Here is a 21,366-nt window from a genome sequence, read left to right on the forward strand (position 1 = left end):
CCTTATAATACATCTTTGTCCCTGATTGCAACATTAATTAATGAGTTTGTTGCAATATGGTTTGTATTCAATAATAAATTTATGATAATATACCGTAACAGAATAGAAAAAAGCGTGTATTTCAAACTTGAAAGACGGTCGGTGAGTTCCCATAGTCTGATAGTATTCGATGAATTGTTTTCTTTTTTATATTTTATTTTATTATTATTATAGTTCACCAGAAGGTTTGACTGAAACAGCTTTCACCATTTGATGGTTGAACAACAATTACATGATCCTACCAAACTTTCGTAGAATTTAACTTTCAATATGTCCGAGTTGCCGCTTCAGTATACTCTTTATAACATAGATTCCAATCTCTCTCTCTCTCTCTATATCTATCTTCTTCTGTAATAAATATCGATAAAAAATAAAACGATGATGTTTATTATGTGCCTGTTCTTGACTCTCATTACCAACGCTCATACTTCTACGGGTATATATATTTACTCGATGCATAAATACTCTTTAAATATGGTGTATCACTCTTTATTATGCATGCATGTATATAGTAGTGTTATTATTGATCATGGCAGGTGTGAAGAAACTATTTGTATTTGGGGACTCGTACGCTGACACTGGGAACAGCAAGAGACCCACGGCTGTGTCATGGAAAGATCCGTACGGAATCTCTTTTCCCGGAAAACCCACCGGCCGCTTCTCTGACGGCCGTGTTCTCACCGATTTCGTTGGTACGTCCGTCTATGCATGTACTAGTACTACTCAATACAATGCGATAAATGCACCACTTGAATAATCTCTCTAAAGCTTTTGCATCTCAAAAACTAAATTAGCAAGAAAATGGTATCTTATGAATAAGATTGTGGTTCTTTTTGCTCAGTCATCCTCTATTAGATGACATCCTTTTTGTACAAGTTCTATATGTACCATCATAATTATCACGAGTTCCATCTTAAGACTTATTCGTTATTGGCAATATGACATTAACAACTACTCTTTATCTTATAAACCTGGTTAATTACGAAGTCATTTTATTTTTCTAATGTGTGGATTTCTCAAGGGTTTTACAAATTCAATCTACATTTTGTTGGGCTTGGATCCGTGCAAACTATTATTATTATTATTATTATTATTACATGTTTAGCTTTCGATGCCTAAATCTTGAAGAAATAATTTTTCTTTTTAGGTAATTTAGCTAAATATCAAATTAAAGTAATTGATTTTCGAAATAGTCAATGTTTGTCTAAAATTAGTGAAACAGTCAAAATGTGCACTAACTAGGTTTTAAAAAATGAGTGTAAGATTAATTTATTTGAAAATCATAAATTGATTACAATAATCGTAAAAAAATTTAATCTTATAATTACTTTGTTCATCTACGGAACGCTTAGCGCATTGATGTATTATTACAAAATTTAGAAATTTATAAGCAACTATGCACATAAAAAATTTATGATTTGCTAAATAGCTAATGTTTAGTTAAATATAATTTATTATTTGCTAAAATTTATACACCACATGCATGCATCAATATTACTGCTTATAAAAAAAAAATGGGCTTCAGATTTCAATTACTGGCGATAAATAGATTTAAAATTTAATAAGTAATAACCTAATAAAATTTGCAGTCCTTACGTATGGATGATAATTTTTTTTTTAATTTTTTAATTTTTTATCTTTTTTAATTTTTTTTTCTGTTTTTCAAATATGTAGCGTCTTTCATGGGCCAAGAATCACCAGTACCGTACAAACTGAGGGAAGATGCAGCGAAATCAGAGCTTGATCGCGGGATGAACTTTGCATTTGGAGGAACTGGTGTGTTCAACACAATGGAACATGAACCAAACATGTCTGTCCAGATCAATTTCTTTGAAGCCCTAGTTCAACAAAAGATTTACAATTACACCCACCGAGATTTTAATTCCTCCGTAGCCCTAGTCTCACTTGCTGGGAATGATTATGCCACTTTTCTTGCCAAGAAAGGAAGTGAAGTCGACGTGAAGAAGGTGAGTTGGTTAAATGCTAGCAAAAAAAAAAAAAAAGGTGAGTTGGTTAAACTAACATCTACGATTTCGTCTATGTTTGATGATCAATTCATTTAATAATTATATGCACGTACGTAAATAATTATAAAATTTTTATGTATTTATGGTAAAGTACAAGAAAAAAACAAATAATTAACTAATTAACTAAACCACCAAAATTAGAAAATATACTAATTAACCAATTTTTTTTAAAATTTAAAGTAAATAAAAAATTCGGTGACATGGCATCTTGTAAATTTGATCAATTTTAAAGGTTTTCCAGGTCTTTACGTCAATTTGGTCTTATAAATAATTTTTTGTGGCTATTTACTAAAAAATTACAAAAAGTTGGCTAAATGGAGAAATCCATTTTGTTTCATGGAGACTATATATCTAATGGATCTGATATTATGTTCAGTCAGCGACAAGATGTTACACACAATGTAGAGTCAATAGGTATGCGACAATCTGTTCTGATGCAAGTACGAATAGTAAAAGACAGTGCATAAACATAAATGACACAAAGAATGGTAACTCAATTCGGTGCAACATCACCTATTTTGGGGGGCTCTCATGTCAGTGGAGAGGATATTCACTATATCAATAAGTAGTCAATAGTACAACAATGAACTTATATGAACAACCCCGGTCTCAATGCCCTTTTTCTGTTACTACCTGTGAATTTCAAATCAAGCTCCCCTTAATTTGAGAGCCCTCTCAATTCCACTTTTGAACACTCTCTCGATGTTTGGTCACCTTCGATGTCGACACTCGTGAAACCTTCAATCATGAAATCACAAAACCCAACAACTCTCTAACACTCAGATCTTTAGTTTCTCAGTCCGCCAGTCGAGCACGTTTAAGAACCCTAAATGTTTGATGAATGCATCAAGACAATTAAGACATGAAGCGTATGGCTTATATAAAAGTCAACACATCTGGAAGTCGATCTAGGGTTACTTTACCCATACACTAAGAATCAACGTAACGTAGAAAGTGTTTTGCGAATCATTATGGCGAAACAAGAAACTTGGCAAAAATACAATTATGTGCACAATGGTCAAGATGTCTCAACATATCATGGAACATATTAACCAACATCTTGCCAATCTAGCCGGCAGTAAACAAAAATAAGCCAATAACACATGTAACAACAAGACAAAAAAAAAATACATATATAACCTTTTTTTTTGGTGTGTGTATAAACTTACCTCTTACATGTTTTATACATAACGTTAAAAATGACTACATATTTTTTTTAAAGACAAATTACTACATACTAATTGCGCAAATATTATACCATGTCATTTCCAAATTTACACAAAGTTTTACTACCTCTCACTAATTTTACTAGGAGAAATATCATATTGCTATTTTATTCATTATAACGCTGGTGACATGCTAAAGCCATATACTAATTTGAAACAATTCTAGATCAGTTTTAAATAGTTGGAAACGTTAGGGTATAAATGATATTTCGGTGGCAAAATAGCCAATAGGTGTACAATTTTGAAGAAATATGAATATTAGGATATAATTTATATCCAATTAGGGTTAAATTTTAATATGCAAAATATTAGAGTATAGATTTGTACAGTGTTAAATTAAAGCCAGCATAGATTTATAAAAAAATGGTTTATTTATTTATTAATACTTTTTGTGGTTTTCCATATCATTAAATAGTGTCATTCATAATGATAGTGGTCTACTTTTGATTAAACTTATCAAGGTTAACTTTATCTTTTGTAACTTAGACATAATTAAAGATGATTTGGCCAAGTGCAGGATTTGGTAAATTTGACCTCATCGATTGTGAGCCAGCTTCTTATTGACCTAAAGCGTCTCGAAAGCTTGGGAATCCAAAAAATAGGCGTAACGGCCTTAGAACCTCTCGGATGTCTGCCTCCATTCACCGCCTCCTCTTCTCATCAAAATTGCAGCGAAGCACTGAATTTGGTCTCGGGTTTCCACAACAGACTCTTGAAGCAAAGCCTGAAAGATCTAACAAACCAGAGTGAAAAATGCAAGATCATTGTCTTAGATCTTTACAGCGCGTTCATGTCGGCGTTTGCTACTCTTCAACACAAAACTGCAGGTAATTTCTCACACTTATTTGCAGTGATAAGGAAAAGACCAAAGATCAATCTAACGTTTCACCATAAAGGGAAGCAAAAATACATGTTAATTAGTAGAGAAGATAGTATAACATATGATACAACATCTTTAGTGATAGCAAAAATTTCATATTTTACTGTAAACTATAATCATTTGAGTGTGTTGCTCATATTTTAAAGTTTGACCGCGACGGTTTTTTTTGGTTCAAGTTGGACAAGTTCTTGCATAATTATGAAATTTTAGCTACTTTTCAACAACAAAAAGAAAAACGAAAAGAAAAACATGAAATTCAAATTACTAGATTGTGAAGTATATCCTTAGAGGGTAATATATACTAGTGTGAACATTTGCGTAATTGTTAGATCTCTCGTACTTCATTTTTTCTATCTCAAATGATAGTGGAAAGAGCATTGTAACTTTGTAAGTATACTACTACGCGTATCACAAAAGCTTAGAGCCCGGGGCTTTGAAACTAGGTGTCTCATAATATGTGCCTAGGATCTCAAATATGAAATAATGTGGATCGGAATATAAATTTGCTTGTGTATCACAGGGAATCCGATGAAACCATGCTGTGTGGGAATGAAGGAGGGAAATTCATGTGGTAGTGTTGACGGAAAAAGTGGGACAAAAGAATACAGCGTATGCCAAAATCGCGACTTGTCTTTCTTTTGGGACACAATTCACCCTTCCCAAAATGGCTGGCGTCTTGTTTCCTCAGCACTCCAACCTTCTCTTCACGAATTATTATATTAATACAGTGTCTGAATCATTATTTCATACAGGAGCTTGACTTTTTTATTTTTATTTTTTATTATTGAAAGTAGATTGATGCTACAAAAGAATTATCATTTTTGAAGAATTCATATATGTATAACTAATTATAATATTTATGGAACTAAGGAAAAATGAAAAGGAACTTAATGGATGATATACATACATCGTTATTATGACAGCAAAACAAACGTCAATACATGAAATATAATTACGAAATCTAATGTATTAATGTGGAAAACATTAAAAATTTGAGAAATAAGTTGGGTATGTAACATCCAAAATAATAAGTAAACGTTTTCATTGTAAAAATAATTTGAAAACCGTAAATTAAATTGGACAACCGATTTTTTAATAAAACAAATGACTATATAGTGGCGAACTCTACATATGTACAGCGGTTTTTAAAACACCGTTGTGCAAAATGTTGCATATTCAAATTTATACATATATATTTAGATTTTGTCGGATGTGTGGATTAAAAAAAAATCTACTTAAAGTTATTTTTTCCCTAAAAACCGGAGGAGCGATTTCATGGAATGCAAAAGGAAGCAAAATATCTCCACTATCCACTATCACTACTAGAAAAAGGGCTTTTTACGGCACTCAAAAAGCGACGCAATAGGTATTTAGCGTCGCTTTTCGAGCGTCGTTATATCGACCGACGCTCTTGCTCTAGAGCGTCGATTTAGAGAAAGCGACGCTCCACGTGGCGCCACGTCAGATTTGGCGCTACATAAAGATTGGGCGTCGCTTTAAAAAAAGCGACGGTATAGGGCCTGGCATGATTTAAGGCTATGGTTCATGATTTATGGCTGCGGAACACGATTTCAGGGCATGGAATTATCGACACTACCAACAAGCCGCTGACAGCTTACTGTTATAATTCTATAGCTAGTTTTCTTTTTCTAAAAACAACAAGTATTCGTAGGGTGCTAAACATAATTGAAATACTTTTTCGTTAAAGAAGAAGTTCAGAAATAAAGGATATCAAATCGAATACATTAGTACAAAGCTTATGGTTGTAGATCCATTAACAAAAAGATTGCCGCGTAAGACATTTAATGATCATGTTGAAAGAATGAGAATTCTTGAATATCATCACTGATGTTATTTTATGTTTTATGTGATTGACACTTTGAGCTCGTTTATATCTGTTACTAATATGAATTTATGAATGAAATATTTTTGTTGCTATATGAATGTGTAATCTTGTTGCTATATGTTTATGATATGTTAGGATCACGCAAAATGAGGTAGAGTTGTTTTGTGACAAAAAATCGTGTTACGCTTGACTAAAAATCAAATGTTTTATTAGAGGGCCAAACACATTGACACAAATCCATTCTTCATTTGAGATGTTCTCGCCAAGGGGTCCGTGATTGTTAAGAAAATACACACAAGCAAGAATCTGGTGAATATGGCTACGAAGGTTGTGACATATGGATCGAGTTTTGGCGTTCTTGCGACTTGATCAATGTCGCAAAGTTGAGCAACTAGAGGAGGACGTGGAGACTAGTTCGACGGAGATTCTCGATGTTCTTTATATTGTCGGTGTGCCAATTCTTCTTAAAACCAAAGAGGTGATGATTTGTGACTCAGAGACTTAGTAGAAATGGGCGCCACATATATATATATATATATATATATATATATATATATATATATATTATGACTCAGGCTATATTTTGAGTAGCATGGAGATAAAAAAAAAACGAGAAAAGAGAGCCGTGACCGTGAGAAGAAAACTAGAAAAAAAACACATTGAACAACATGGAGAGAATAAAAAAGAGATAAAAGATGAAGTTTGTGGTGATTGTAATCTGTGTAACGTAAGATTGATTTTTGTCAGTGGAATTACTCCCCAAACATGACGTAGGACATTGTGTTGGTCCAAACCAGGATACAATTTTTCGTCAATCTTTTATTTACTCACGTTGAATATTTGGCTGGATCTAGAAAGTCTATACACACACACACACACACATATATATATATATATATATATATATATATATATATATATATATTATGTATATAGTCCCATCCTTTTCTATAACCAAAGTAATTAATATTTAAATTTAATGAACAAATAGAATTAAATGTGCAATTTTAATGAACTAAATCAAAAAATATTTAATAATGGCAGCTGTGACACAAAGTTAAACTCCTCATATATTAGAAGATGCATTCTTGAATGTATACCAATCGACAAATTCAAGCAGTAAACTATGAAAGCAGAAAATCGTAATACAATAGAACAGAAAGAACCAAACCTTCGTCGTTTAAACAAAACATATATAACATATAGTAAAAAAAAAAAACGCAACCAAAGATCACTGTCTGTGCATGGAGGAATCATAACATAAACATACAACTCACAACACACATTTAGAATGAAGGTGGGTCTACTACTCCGATAACCAGTTGTCGTACTTTCTGGTAAAGATTCCTCGGCCATAGGTAGACACAAAAATCTCAACAAGCAAAGGAAACTGAAGCTTAACAAAGAGACCAACCGGAACAGTGGCGAGCAGGACAACGGGGATGAAGATGGCCATGTGGATCTTAAGCATAACATAAAGAGCGGAGCAGAAGGCGATCATCATGGCTGCGATTGAGAAGAAGAGAGTGGAGAGTCCGATGACGAGCTTGGTAGGGAGAGAGGTGAGAAAGGCGTCCTCGTAGTAGCGCGAAGTGAGGATGCCGAGGAACATGAGGACCGAGGTTGTGGAGGAGAAGAGAGAAACGGCGTCGGAGATAATGTAGAGAAGGAACCAGGTTTGGCGGGAGATGGATTCGAGGGTCGACTTTTGGTCTCCGCCGCCGGGGACGATGAAGGCTGCCGCAAACATGATGGTGACTATGAGGGCGGAGACGAAGGTGCAGCTGGCGGCCGTCTCTTTCATCCACTTCTCGCCATCCGCGGCCAATTGCTTGTGGTTTTGTGTGAAGTACTCTCGGGGTGTCATGTTTTTCCCGTTTCTGTAATACTCCCTCACCACCATCTTCTGCTCCATTATGCTCTCCACTTCCTAAATTGATTTTTTATTTTCAAGGGTCGAATTTATAAATGTTCAGAGTAAAAATAAGAAATAATTTGATTTCCCAACTTTCTCTTCTTATTTCCCTCTCATTTTCTATGATTTCTTCCACGTAAAGATTTTTTGTTCGATTTTCATTTTCTCTCGTATTTTTCGTTTTATCCTTGCATTTTGTGAGCCTTTGGGTGGGTTGGAACTTCCAACCCACCCAAAGGCTCACAAAATGCAAGGATAAAACGAAAAATACGAGAGAAAATGAAAATCGAACAAAAAATCTTTACGTGGAAGAAATCATAGAATAATGTTGGAAGCACTAAAGAATAATGTTGATTTATACCTTAAACCACTGGAGCTCTCTCTGCATTTGCAAGGCGGCCCCGGAGATGTGACTAAGATGGGAGGGAGGCGCCAATTTTCCTGCGACATGGAGGACGTTGTTGCCAGAATCATCGAGGAAAGCAGCAATCTCTTCCTTGAGGATGAGAAAGCCGTGGACGAGGCTGAAGATCTCAGCCTGTCGACACTCCACGGCGTATGAGAACACCGTCCTCATCCTGTGGTCGACAAGCCGGATCATCTCAGGGATGGACTTAGAGAGCGCGATTATGAACTCCACGTTGCCTTCCTCCACAGCCTTCATCATCGCTTGTTGGGCTATTTCGCTCACCAACGCTTGTCTCTTGTCCATCTGTACTCTCAGATACTCCAAAGTGCAATGTAGAAACGCTTGGCTTTGAACGTGGACCAACTTCAGTTCATATATCTTCTTGATTCCTACTTCGTCAATTATAAGTCATCAGTCATATACTGAATGGTAACCTTGATTCCTCTCAACTAATGTTAAATACTGTTAATTTATTTAATACTATTAATTTATTGCAGAATCAAAAGTAATTAAATAAAAGTCAATAAATAAAATAATCAAAGCGAGCCACTTGACTCAAAAGCTTATATTTTGTAACGTGATTTAAAATATAGTTCACGTTTAAGAAATACAATTAATTAAAAAGAAACGAATATTTTACAAATCCTGTCTTTTTCTTTTTTATTTTTATTTTCTTATTTTAGTTGTATAACGGCGACGGTGTTTGTTAATAATCAAGTGATGAAATGTACATAAAATACTAACATTAAATTAAAAAAGGAAAAAAAAATGTATAATTGACTGAAACAATGCTTTGATGATTAGTTTGATTTTTTAATATAAATAATAGACATTAATTGTATATATATATGTACCTAGGAATTCAATAACAGATGAGCGGATCCGATGAAGGAAACCTGTGAATCCATTACAACAGGATTAAGAAAACGGAAGAGAGAGGTCAGATACAAACCACTTGTGAAAGCACTTAAGTTTACGCGTAAACATATCATGTAATTAAGACGCTTACTTTGTTCATCATTCCTATCTTTATCCCATTCTCCGCCAATATTTATTTGAGTGTCGTCGTTTTTGCTGATGCTGTTGGAATCATATTCTTCACTTTCGCTTGAAAGTGCATAGATCCAATCAACAGAGATTGGTGGTATGAATATCCCTGTATTTGGAGGGAAAAAATGGCTCGATTAATATATATATTTTAACGAATATTTAAAAAATGAGAACTTATAACTGAAATTGTTTTTTAGAGAGAGAGAGAGAGAACTAACAGTCATAAATCCATGTTTGCCAGAAGGAAAGAGGAGTGCTGCTTGGGAATGCAAATTTACACATTGCAAGGACAAATGGGCAGTGCGACGTCATGCTACTTTTTGAAATGATGAGTTTAGGACACCGCTTGATCAGGTCCAAAGCAATATCTTTGTTTCAATGTTGTGATCACATAAATAACAATCAGAATTCATATTTGACCACTAAACTTAATTACTTAGACAAAAAGTAATCATAACAATGTCATAGTTCGTATGAAAAAATATATTGAACGTATTTTTATGATTTCCTCCCTTCGAGTATCTCTTGAATTCGCCACAAATCAATTAGTTTGCTTGACATTATCTCTTGTGTTAGGTATTTGAGAGTTATAAACATCGCCTTTATTGCGAAGTTTAAAGGTTAAATTTGCAATTTGTATTTCAGTGTCCAATATATATTTAACTGTTGATTGTATACATAACTCTACATGATGTAAATAATAAAATATTAAAAGAGAAGTATCTACGTTATTCATGCTTTATTGGTGAGGGAGGGTTTCCACTCAAACGGATCTTCATCCACCGATCGATAAAGGATGAAGTGAGCCTTCTTGTTTCTCTTTCTTGACTCTTTCAATGTCTCCTTTTAGACTTGACTCAGCGAGGCACCATCTTGCTCCTTGAAGCCTTTGTCATCAATGTGTCATGCCTCTTGAGCTCTTAATTAGTAGTGCCTTCATCTTGATGCTCCAATTGTCGTAATTTGTTTCTACGAGCATCGAGATTTAGAAAGAAAAAACTTCATTTTGACATCTTTTGTGAGGGTTTTGTGACACTTTGATATGGTTTCACTTACCTAATGCATCGAAAATCTGAACCTTTTGATTGATCAATGAGTATCGTGACTGTGTTGAAAGCCTATTAGGTAAGACTATTAAGACATGTCGATCGGATCGGGGAGGCGAGTTCTTAGCCACTAAGTTCACCGATTACTTGCTCGAACATGAAATTGTGTCGCAGCTATCGACTCCTGATAACCCACAACAAATTGTTGTTTCTGAAAGGAGAAATATAACTCTATTACACATGGCAAGATCCATAATTAACTACTCTTCACTTTCTACATCATTGCTAAGAAGCGCGATGAACATCTTAAATGTTGTTCCATCGAAGTTTGTATCCGAATCACCCAGGTAATTATGAAATGGAGTTGTTCCTAGATTGCGTCATTTCCATGTATGGGGTTGCGCTACTCATTTCTTGAAAAAGAAATCGGACAAATTGGAATCACGAACCGACGTATGTCTCTTCGTTGGATATCCAGAAGGGACTAAGGGTGGTACGTATATTTTATGCACCTAAAGATAGGAAAACTTTTGTTTCTGTTCACACTACTTTCCTAGAAGATGATTATTTAAAAAGTTTCAAACCTTGTAGAAAACTATTACTTGATGAGGATACGATAAGATCTACCCCAACGAGGAACGTCGAAATGAATCCATCTCTACCTACAAGAGTTGTGAGAGTGGGATATGAAAAAGAAAACACAAACACTAGTCCAAGTTCTTGACTGCCTCATCTTAGTGGGAGGGTCTATAGAGAGCATGATCGATATCTTGTCTTTGGAGCAAACGTTGTTGCACTGAGTGCGAACGACGACGACCCATCATACTATGATAATATCATGGCTGACTTGGACAAAGATAAATGACTAGATGACGTGAATCAAGAGAGAGAGAGAGTAATTCACTTGAACTCAGTCTGGATTCTAGTAGATGCTCCCGAACAAATTAGATCGATTGGGTGAAAATGGATCTACAAGAGGAAGAAATGAGCTGATGGACAAGTCAAAACCTTTAAGGATAGACTTGTGGCTAATGGTTATACCTAGAGAGAAAGAATCGACTACGACAAAAATTTCTTTCCTGTAGCCATGTTTAAATCCATCAGAATTCTTCCGACCATTGCAGCTCATTATGATTATGAAATCTCGCAAATGGACATAAAGATAACATTCTTGAATGGCTATCTGGAAGAAGAAATCTATATGGCTAAACCAGACAGATACATACAAAAGGGTCAAGAGCATAAGGTTTGAAAACTATTGAAATCTATTTATGGACTCAGGCAAGCGTCTCGATCCTGGAGCCAAAGGTTTGACGAGGTTATCAAAACCTATGGTTTCGAACAAAATCTTTATGAACCATGTGTATACAAATACTCAAAAGATAAAGTATTGGTTTTCTTAGTGCTTTATGTCGATGACATCCTACTGATAGGAAGTAACATTGCGTTGTTGTCTGACGTGAAAGCCTAGCTGGAAAAGAAATTCCAAATGAAAGACATAGGAAATTCCGCTTATGTTCTAGGAATCCAAATCATTCGTAATAGGAAGAACAAAGTACTAACTTTGTCTCAAGTTGCGTATATTGATAAGGTACTTGCTCGATTCTCGTTGCAAAATGCTCATAACGCATTGTTACCAATGCATCATGGATTGATCCTTTCCAATGAGCAGTGTTCTAAGTCACCGCAAGAGGAAGATGATATGAGGCGAGTACCATATGCTTCAGCAGTTGGGAGCCTCATCTATGCTATGATGTGTACGAGGCCTGATATATGCTATGCAGTGGGATTAGTTAGTAAATACTAGTCAAACCTGGGTCTTGGTCATTGGATGGCTTTTTAACACATTTTGAAATATCTGAAGAGAACTAGGAACATGATGCTGGTGTACACAAGTAAGAACTTAGTGGCACAAGGTTACACTAACTCTCATTTTCAAGCAGACTGTGACATGTTCAAGTCAACGTCAGGGCTAGTGTTCACTCTCAATGGAAGAGCAATTGTTTGGAGAAGCATTAAGCAATCCAGTATCTCAGACTCTACTTTAGAGCCTGAATATATTGCAGTCTCCGAGGCGGCTAAAGATGGTGTTATCTTGCTAAAGAACTTCTTGGCCCGAACTAGAAGTAATTCCTATCATGAGTGAACCTATTCAACTCCATTGTGATAACACTAGAGCTGTAGAAAACTCGAATGAACCTCGTAGCCACAAGATAGGAAAGCATATAGAACGAAAATACCACCTTATAAGGGAGATTATTCGAAGGGGAGATATAGCTATCATGAAGATCTTGACGTTGGATAACATCACAGATCCAATGACGAAAGTGCTATCTGATCTAAAATCACATATGTGGAACACAAGCGAAGGTTGACTACTTTGGGGCGCATTCTACACAATTGGTCCGTGTACGGTCCGGATAAACTTTAGTTATTGATGTGTCGTTTAAGCAACCATTACGACACACTGACGAGGGTCATTATGATGGTTACAGTGAGACTTGATCTAAATCTTGAAGTGGTCGAAGACTTTTAGGTTGTATTATTGGGTTCTTTGACTGATTCGTTACTGGCTGGATATAGATGCCTAAATACTTATGTCTTGAGAATTCAGGATATATTCTGAGCGGAAAGTAATTCATATATACATAATCTAGCATTCCTGAAAGATGATCAATGTTCACTCACCTAAGGGGTGATTCTAGAACGATTGATTGTGCGCACTTACGTTGTAAGTACGTATGAAAGATTCTTTTGTTGGGAAAACAACGATGCTTAGGTTTCATATGTATCAAAAAAATATATAATGGAATAATTGACATGGTGGATTGGGCTCATGAACTGACTATATCAATAGATACTTATACGATGAGTAAAACATAATTCTAGTAATAAGAAAAGTGCAGTATCGGCTCATGTTGTGGATTGATGCTAAGATTGAAGAATATTTTAAATAGAAAAATGAATTTTTCATCTATTTATTTGAATTTGTGGGAACTTCTGTTGCTAGGTCCATAGTCCATGCGGCTCTGATTAAGTTGAATAAGAACTCTCAAGTAATAATAAGATTTATTGATTACAATCTCACATCTGTAAATTGTCCAGCAGCATTCATTCAAATTTTTTTTTCCGAATTAATTATTTATAGTGAAATTAATTAATTGTTGTTGGATCAATATAAAAGGAATGAATAAAAAATTTTACGGAAAAATTATTCTTTCCAAATATATTTTTCCCTACCACTATAAACTAGAGTAAGGGAGAACATGAAAACACAATAAAAAATACAGATAAATTCGCCCCTTCCTCTATCTGTGGGTGACGAATTTTGTCTCTCCCTCTCCCTCTGAAACTCGTGATCCCAATCCCAAAAACACGACCGCGACCCTAACCTAAATTTGGTAATTACAGTAAGATAACGAGTCTGTCCACACTTTATTTTTATTCTTCCGGAGATTACGGTGTCATTCTTGGAGATCCGAAGGACAAAGGATCCTATCGTTATTGTCAAAGTTTCAAAAACAAGAAGGTGATCCAGATTCAGAAAGCTCAAAGAATCAAATCTGGAGCTCAAAGCTTAAAGATAAAGAATTACAGCTTAAAGTTGGATCTTGAAGACTGGAATGTGGAATATGACCAGTAGCAAAATGCTCCACCCATAAGTTCTCGAGAAATCACTTCTCTGCTATTTAATTGCTTGGTTGATTTCTCTTTGCTTTTAGAATTCGATTAGCAAATCTAGATCTTTATTATAATCATTTATTTAATAAGCTCTCGTAGCATAGTTATTTATTTTCTATGCGATTATAAGGATATGAATTCTCATCACAAGCTTCGTTCTCATTTTGTCAGGAACGTGTGTATAGGCAATGCTTCCAAAGAATTTGAGGTGAGAGATCTCAGGCTTCCTTCCATGTCATGCTTATTATGGTGTCATCTCGTGGACACCTTGTTGGAGAATGATTTGGTAAGTAGACCAAACATACCACCACCTCGGCCCAAAACTCTTTTTGGAATCATGCTTTGAGCCATGTTGACTATGGTTCATTTTTCTCACTGCTACTTCATTTTGTTGTAGCGCTCTTGGAACTGTCTTCACAATACATGCGGAATCCATTTGATCTGAGCTCTTCTCCTCAGTCAAATACCATGCCCTTAATGAAATGACCTCTTAATTTCTCCATAAAGGCATGCCAGAAGAGTTGGTTTTGATCGGTCTAAAGACAATAGTGTATATGAGCTCAAGCGACTTAATGAATCTTGATGTTGACTCCTTTGGAAATCATTTACGGAATTGCTTCCCTTATAGATACCCTATGAAGTAGACTTATCTTTATCATCTTGCTTCATGCATCATTTGTCAATAATACCCCATGCATCTTGATCTCCTATTAAAGCCTTCATCTTGATGCTCCAATTTCCGTACACAGTTGCTCTTTACGAGCATCGCGATTTGGAAAGGAAAACCTCAATTTGACATCTTTTGATAGGATCTTATGACTTTGATAACACTTTGTTGATGAGTTTTGGTGTTTAAAGAATGTATCCGGAATATATATTAGAGATTTGGATATAAAGTAGAGGGATGGGAGAATTCAAAGAAGAAGAAAGAACTTTGTATAGTTAATATATATTAAAATTGTAATTATTATATTGTAAGGGTAGTTTAGTTTTTCTTTGATGTATTATTCTTAACCACTTCACAATGTAACTTTAAAGCATTCGCTCTATCTTTTTCGTTTCTCTCTCAATCCCATTTCTCTTTTGCAAAGTTATCGTGGTATAAGAGATCTAATCTTAAATTTTCGCTTTCGTTCAATGTTGGATGGTCACGAAATTTTTATAGAATGTTCGTGACACATATTTGTCGATTCTGAATAATGGAGATGATGTTATGAATAGTTGAACTTGGTATGTTGAGTGAAGAGATGAACTACGAATTTGTTTTCCCAACAGCTCTGACTAGTCCACTAAAAATGTGTTTGCACCTTCACCAACCGTTCGATCGCTGCCAAATTTGGATATAATGTTCATGATAATCAGTGGTACACTTTCAAGGATGGGATTGGAGTTTTTAATTTTCTAAGTTTGTATGTCAGGTGAACAATGAAACTGAGAATTTCGTTTTGTAATTTGTGGCTATTTTGCTATTTGGTGATTTCAAACTTAGGTATATGGGTCTTTTGTACTGGGTATTTAAGTTATTTTGAACTGGTGTTTAGGTTGATGGTAATGGGTATTTTTTTTATTGAGTATTTTGCAGTGGGTTGTTTTGGGTATTTATTTAAGGTTTTCACATGGATCATTTGGATACTTCACATTGGTTGTTTATGTGTTTGTTTGGAATCTCACATTGGTTGTTTGAGTAATTAATTGGGTGAGTCACTTTGATTATTTGGAGAATAGTATTGGTTGTTAGAGTATTACGTATTGGTTATTAAAAAAAATTAGCCAAATAAGTCACTGAAAGGCTAAGAATTGCTAAATAACCAACCTTTTATAAATTTTTTGTAAATAGTCATCTCAACTTATTTACTGCACTCAGAAAGACAAAAATACCAAAAAACATTCCCGCCTATTTTGGATTTTTTTTTTGTCTTTTTGAGTGCCGTAAATAAGTTGAGGTGGCTATTTACAGAAAATTTACAAAAGGTTGGCTATTATACAAAATGCTATAAGTCAAATGACTATATAGCTAAAAGACTCATTGGTTATTTGATTGCTTTTGGAGGTTCACATAGGTTGTTTGGGGATCTCACATTAGTTGTTTGGTTGATTTTGGAGATAGATTTTTCGCATTGATTGTTTGGAGATCTCACATTGGTTTTGGAGATTTCGCATTGGTTTTGGAGATTTAGATTGGTTGTTTTGGAAATTTCCCGCATCGATTGCTTTTGTAGAATCGAATGGTTGTTTGGAGATTTCAAATTGTTTTGAATTCTCATTTAGAGATATCACAAAGACGCACTCACTATATGTTTACAGCTTTGTTTGACAAACTCTCGATGTTTACAGTTGTAGCATCGTGAGTTTGCAGAGGGATGTTAACATATATTAAGATTATTATTTTTATATTGTAATGGTAGTTTAGTCTTTAGCTCTTTATTATCTTGCTTATTTATATTTATGTTTGATGTATTATTCTTAAACACTTCACAATGTTATCCTAAAATATTCAACCTCTCTTTTTTCGTTTCTCTCTCAACTCCTTTCTGTTTTGCAAAATTATCACGTATTTGTCTTGGAATTCTTAGACTACTTAAATGTCTCTTTATAGTAAGAATTTTAGAATAACCATTCTAGAAAATTAGAACTCTAGAATCTCAAAATTATTCTAGAAATTATTAAAATTATTATAAAAGTCTAGAGACTCTAAATATTAGAAGATTACTCTAGAAATTTCTCTAGGTCCAAATAATGATGTACGTACTAATATGACCGAAAATACTAGTTGACTAAGCCCAAGACAAATAAGTCTAAATCTATCGAATCAAGTTTTATATTTAAGCACATTTCTTGTCATTTGTGTTTAATAACTTTACATATCCTATGTAATTGATGATGTGTTATATAATGTAAGAACATGAAAATAAAAAAGTAACTAGTATTTTCGTATCCAAAAACTTACCAAAATTTTTGGAGAGAATGAATTGAGAAAGAAGCATGACACCGAAATTGTTATCTGTGAGATCCTCCAAATTAGTAAAGGAGTAGAGATAGCACGCCATGTCGATTTGACCCACGGATAGGGCTAGTAGGACTGGAATTTCATTGCTGAAAGACTTGATTCTCGGCATATTCTTGTTTCTACTCACCAAGCATCTTGCCATGGCCACAATCCCGGTCATTGCAGCCAGAGAGAGTGCGGTGTAACCCGTGGCTTGTTGTATTTCTAGATCTTGATCCGACGGTATGAGTTTCACCAATTCCTCCACGATGTAAGTGTGGCCATAGCACGCTGCCACGTGAAGAGGCGTCTCTTGAAACCGGTTTATTATTGTTGTCACTGAAACCCGGCCTTCTTTCAAGAGTGCCTCAGCTGATGGCCAATCACCACGGATCAGAGCCTTGTGGAGGGCCTCGCGATCACCGGATATCTTATTTCCGACAGGATCTGTAAAGTAGTTTAGTTAGTACTTAATTCAATTGTTTACTTTATCATGTGAAAAGCTTATTATAATATTAGCCACATTGGTTGGTGATGTCACAAATTGGACACCATGCTCCTCGATTATTTTTAGGACTAAATCAAATTCATTTATTATTGAGTATTTTTTTTCTATGCTTATTTAGACTAGCTAATTTAGAGTATTTCGGCAAAAGCTGTTTTTTTTTAATGTCTGTGTGTGTGTGTGTGTGTGTGTGCGCGCGTGTGCGCGCGCGCGCGCGTGTGCATGTATTTGGGTCTTTCACTAATCGTGACCTCCCTTGTTAGGGGAATTTTCCTAAAAAAAAACAATTTTAGGGCCTTTGAAAAACAAGATGAATCAAGAGAAACAAACAATGTCTATTTTTCTAATTATTTCTATAGAAAACCAAAACGAATATCCAAATGAGGAAGAAGAGAAAAAAAGGTTTCTCCAACAACAGGTTAGCTATTATCATAATTTCTCTCTCTAAAAAGGGTTTCTTTGTAAAACTAGGGTTTCAAACCCCTTTACTATTCTGCCTCAGTGTGCCACTCCCTCCCTTAGGCATCTCTCTTCGGACAAGAGGTCGGACGAGGAAGGGGAGGCTTGTCTTGTTCAGATTTCATTTTCTCTCTTTGTCTTTCTCTGTTTGGCTCGGAACAGTTTCTACCCTCTTTTGCTCCGGTGAGCCTCGTCGTGGAATTTTCGGGCCTCAAGACGTGCACTGGCTCGATCCAATAGAAGTGTCGTCGTTTTCGCTGAGCAGAGAAGACTAGTTGACAACTTTGCTGCATGTAGGAGTTCCCGAGGCTCTCCGCAAGGTTCTTTGCCGGTATTCGACTCTGGGTAGCCTCGTCGCCGGGGGGTGTTCGTCGTCGAAGGCGGTGAGGTTCAGCGATGATGACCGGGTATGTCGTGGCTTGCTTTACATTTTTATTTACATTTTTTTGCCCATTTTTAAAAAGTTTTACATTTTTTACCCTAAAAATTTACACTTTTGACACATTTTTTTTAAATTCATTTTTACCATGAATTTTTTTTTTAATTAGCCCCTCTAAATATTTTTTTTTCAAATAAACCCCCCTATTGAGCTTTTTTTGCTCGGTCCCTGGACGAGATACACAAATGTGATCCCCTTGTAGACAAATTTGGAAAGATTCTCATTTTCCATTTGATTTTCGAAGGAAAATGAAATCTTCATTTTAGTTATACACTTTCCTTCGCATTTTCTATCATATTTTTTTCCACCTTATTTTCCTCAATCTAAACAACCTAAGTAAAATAGGAGGAAGTTTCATTTTCATTTCCCTCATATTTTCCGGGTTCCAAACGGAGCTTTAGTTTTCTGATTTATTAAACCCAAGAAAATAAATATTAAAAATTTCCATGTCAGCACAACTCGAGTAGAAAACTTGGGTTAGCTGGCTTTTATAGTATACACCTACTGTAGAAATAGATAAAGAAAAAAAATTAAGAGACACTAACTGAATAAAAATATGTAACAAAAATTGTTAATAACGAGCTATTTAAAAAATTAAAAGCGAGAAAGAGAGCTGATTACTTGGTTGGTCAACTAAATCCTTGAGGAACTGTGGTTTGAATTTGGCCTCCAATATGTTCCAAGCATACGACGCTCTGTCGGCGTTTAAGATCACAGAAAGAGCTTCGGACCCACACGAGATCTGAATCGCGTGTAAAGCACTCGCGTTTCTTTTCCCCCAAGAAACTTCGTCCGCGATCACCCGTGGCGATCCACCATTCAAACCCTGCGAAGCCTTGTCTCTATTATTTCCATCGGCCGGCTTCTTGATCTCCGATTGGTCATCGCTACGCGTTTCGCCATCTGGCAGAGTGTGATCGACCTCACCGGAAGATTGTTCCGGAACTTCGGGAGCTGATTGGAAAGCTTGCTTGTTGTTATCAGTACTGTAGCTACGATGCGAAACAACAACGTCCCACAGATCTTGAGAGATCAAGTAGGTCTTGACTAGGCGACTCCATTTCACGTAGTTTTCGTTGCTCAGAAGCTCATGAACAATCTCGTTACCACTCGATGACTCCTCGTTAGACATGCTATAGATTATCAAAGAATGAATCAAATATCCAACGAATAGAAATTTCATAATAGTAATTGGAGTTTGATGTCAATAAGTTTAGTGGTCATGGTGCTGGGAAAATTAAGTACGTACGTACCTTGCAATGCCTGAGTAGAGCAGCTCAGGTTTCTATTACTATGTTTCTATAAGAAGGTCTGATCAGTTCTGTATGTATAGCATAGGTACAAGTAATTGAGATATTTTTTTTTTCCACTGCATGAAGATAGTACTGATTGTAATATTGAATGGACCCCGAGAAAAAGAGTTAAAGTGAAAGAAAGACCAGATTTAGTGCGATTTGGGGTCGAGACCAGATTATGGTTTTTAACTTTTTGGGGTCCACATTGATACTGGAAAAGAACTCTCTAACCATAATGGACGGAAACTGACACTACTGACTACACAAATACTAGTTTACATGTGGCTTCACAAAAACTTACCTTTTTCCCCAAACAGATACCAGCTTCAAAATTAGGTCACAATTCAGGAACACCAAAATGGAAAGCGACTATACCCTGAAATTGTTCGTGTTATGACTTGGATTTCACTGTGCCAAAATTAGGTCACAATTCAGAAATGCTAAAATAGAAAGGTGGGAAAAGATAGAGAAGGAGACGGAGTTTCGCGCATACCGGATGAGAGAGAGAGAGAGCTAATTTATTTTACAAAAAATTAGGTAACTAGCTAACTAAAATGTTTGGGATTATTATATAGCCAATGTTTGTAAATCTTAGGTAAATAACCACAAACATGATGTGACATTTCCGATTTTCTCTTTCATTGAAATAAAATGATTGAATATTTACGTCAATTGTCGTGTGTAAATACATGGACGTGACTATTTACCTAAGATTTACGAAACGTTGTGAAACTGTAAATATACTTAATGGACCCTTTATTTTATTTGTTTTGAGCGAAGAAGAGTAAAAGAGAGTTTAGTTTTGTCATACCTAGAATAAAAAGGGAGAAATATTTGACACTTCATTAAATTGACGAAATAAAAGAGGAAAACATATCACGCTAAATGTTTTTGACTTCTGGATGCGACTCCGATGACTGACCGAAGCTAAAGAACCAATTTGTCCTAGTGTATTGGAGTGCAAGTCAGAAAAAGCTTCTAGAGACAGTGAATACGGGGATAAGAAAAGACGAGGACAACTCGTCAACAAATTTAAATTCGTGAAATATCTTCTTTAGCAAAGCGAAATCTTATGATTTTAAGAATATGATGCATGGAGGAGGGGTAGAAATTTGTGAGGAATTTATTTTATAAGCACAAAATATAGTCTAAAATTAAAAGTATTATGTGATATGAGTAAAATACTCTTTGTGATTTTGTTTACAGGTTTTGGTGTCCCAAACTTGCCTCTTGTCATACGAGATATCAGCCCTTATTCTAAAGTAAACGGTAAACCGGGGAAAAAACGTTAAATGAAATTATAAGCATTAAAGAAAAGTGAATTAAATATCGTACAAGACAAAAATAGATATCTGTTAAATAAAATTAATAAAATAAGTATTTGGAGATCAAGTTTGAGAAGAAACTATACCAGGGTAATATCCACTTTGTTTTTTTTTTTTTTTACAACAAAGCTTTCCACAGTTGAATTGGGCTTCGCTACCAACACTCGGCGACAGAAAGAAAAAAAGAAACTGTTAAATGAGTTGGTATGTATATTTGGTTTAAATTAATTAAAAAAAA

The 21,366-nt window shown here is 35.2% G+C and overlaps 2 protein-coding genes across 3 annotated transcripts; one reads left to right on the forward strand and one right to left on the reverse strand.

The window, feature by feature from the left end:
* The first annotated feature begins 568 nt into the window (after positions 1–568).
* On the forward strand, positions 569–5,037 carry LOC149378930 (GDSL esterase/lipase At5g03610-like). The gene is made up of 4 exons (XM_089603905.1): positions 569–731; positions 1,714–2,006; positions 3,810–4,119; positions 4,693–5,037. Exons 1-4 carry the CDS (start codon positions 569–571, stop codon positions 4,893–4,895), a joined length of 969 nt encoding a protein of 322 aa, XP_089460031.1. The 3' UTR covers positions 4,896–5,037.
* A 2,031-nt stretch (positions 5,038–7,068) lies between these two features.
* On the reverse strand, positions 7,069–19,891 carry LOC149378931 (uncharacterized). Of its 2 annotated transcripts, XM_089602926.1 has the most exons (8): positions 19,762–19,891; positions 19,130–19,641; positions 17,067–17,552; positions 9,611–9,760; positions 9,352–9,498; positions 9,197–9,238; positions 8,295–8,731; positions 7,069–7,948 (listed from the first exon to the last, which is right to left on the reverse strand). In XM_089602926.1, exons 2-8 carry the CDS (start codon positions 19,638–19,640, stop codon positions 7,325–7,327), a joined length of 2,397 nt encoding a protein of 798 aa, XP_089459052.1. In that variant the 5' UTR covers position 19,641; positions 19,762–19,891; the 3' UTR covers positions 7,069–7,324. The 2 variants fall into 2 exon arrangements, with proteins under 2 accessions (XP_089459052.1, XP_089459053.1); XM_089602927.1 differs by lacking the exon at positions 17,067–17,552 and having other exon boundaries at positions 19,762–19,881.
* Positions 19,892–21,366: the final 1,475 nt, after the last annotated feature.

The sequence above is a fragment of the Urtica dioica genome, chromosome 12 (genome assembly GCF_054948205.1).
Source record: "Urtica dioica subsp. dioica isolate 48M chromosome 12, U.dioica_male_clone48M_v1_H2, whole genome shotgun sequence".
Taxonomy (NCBI): domain Eukaryota; kingdom Viridiplantae; phylum Streptophyta; class Magnoliopsida; order Rosales; family Urticaceae; genus Urtica; species Urtica dioica.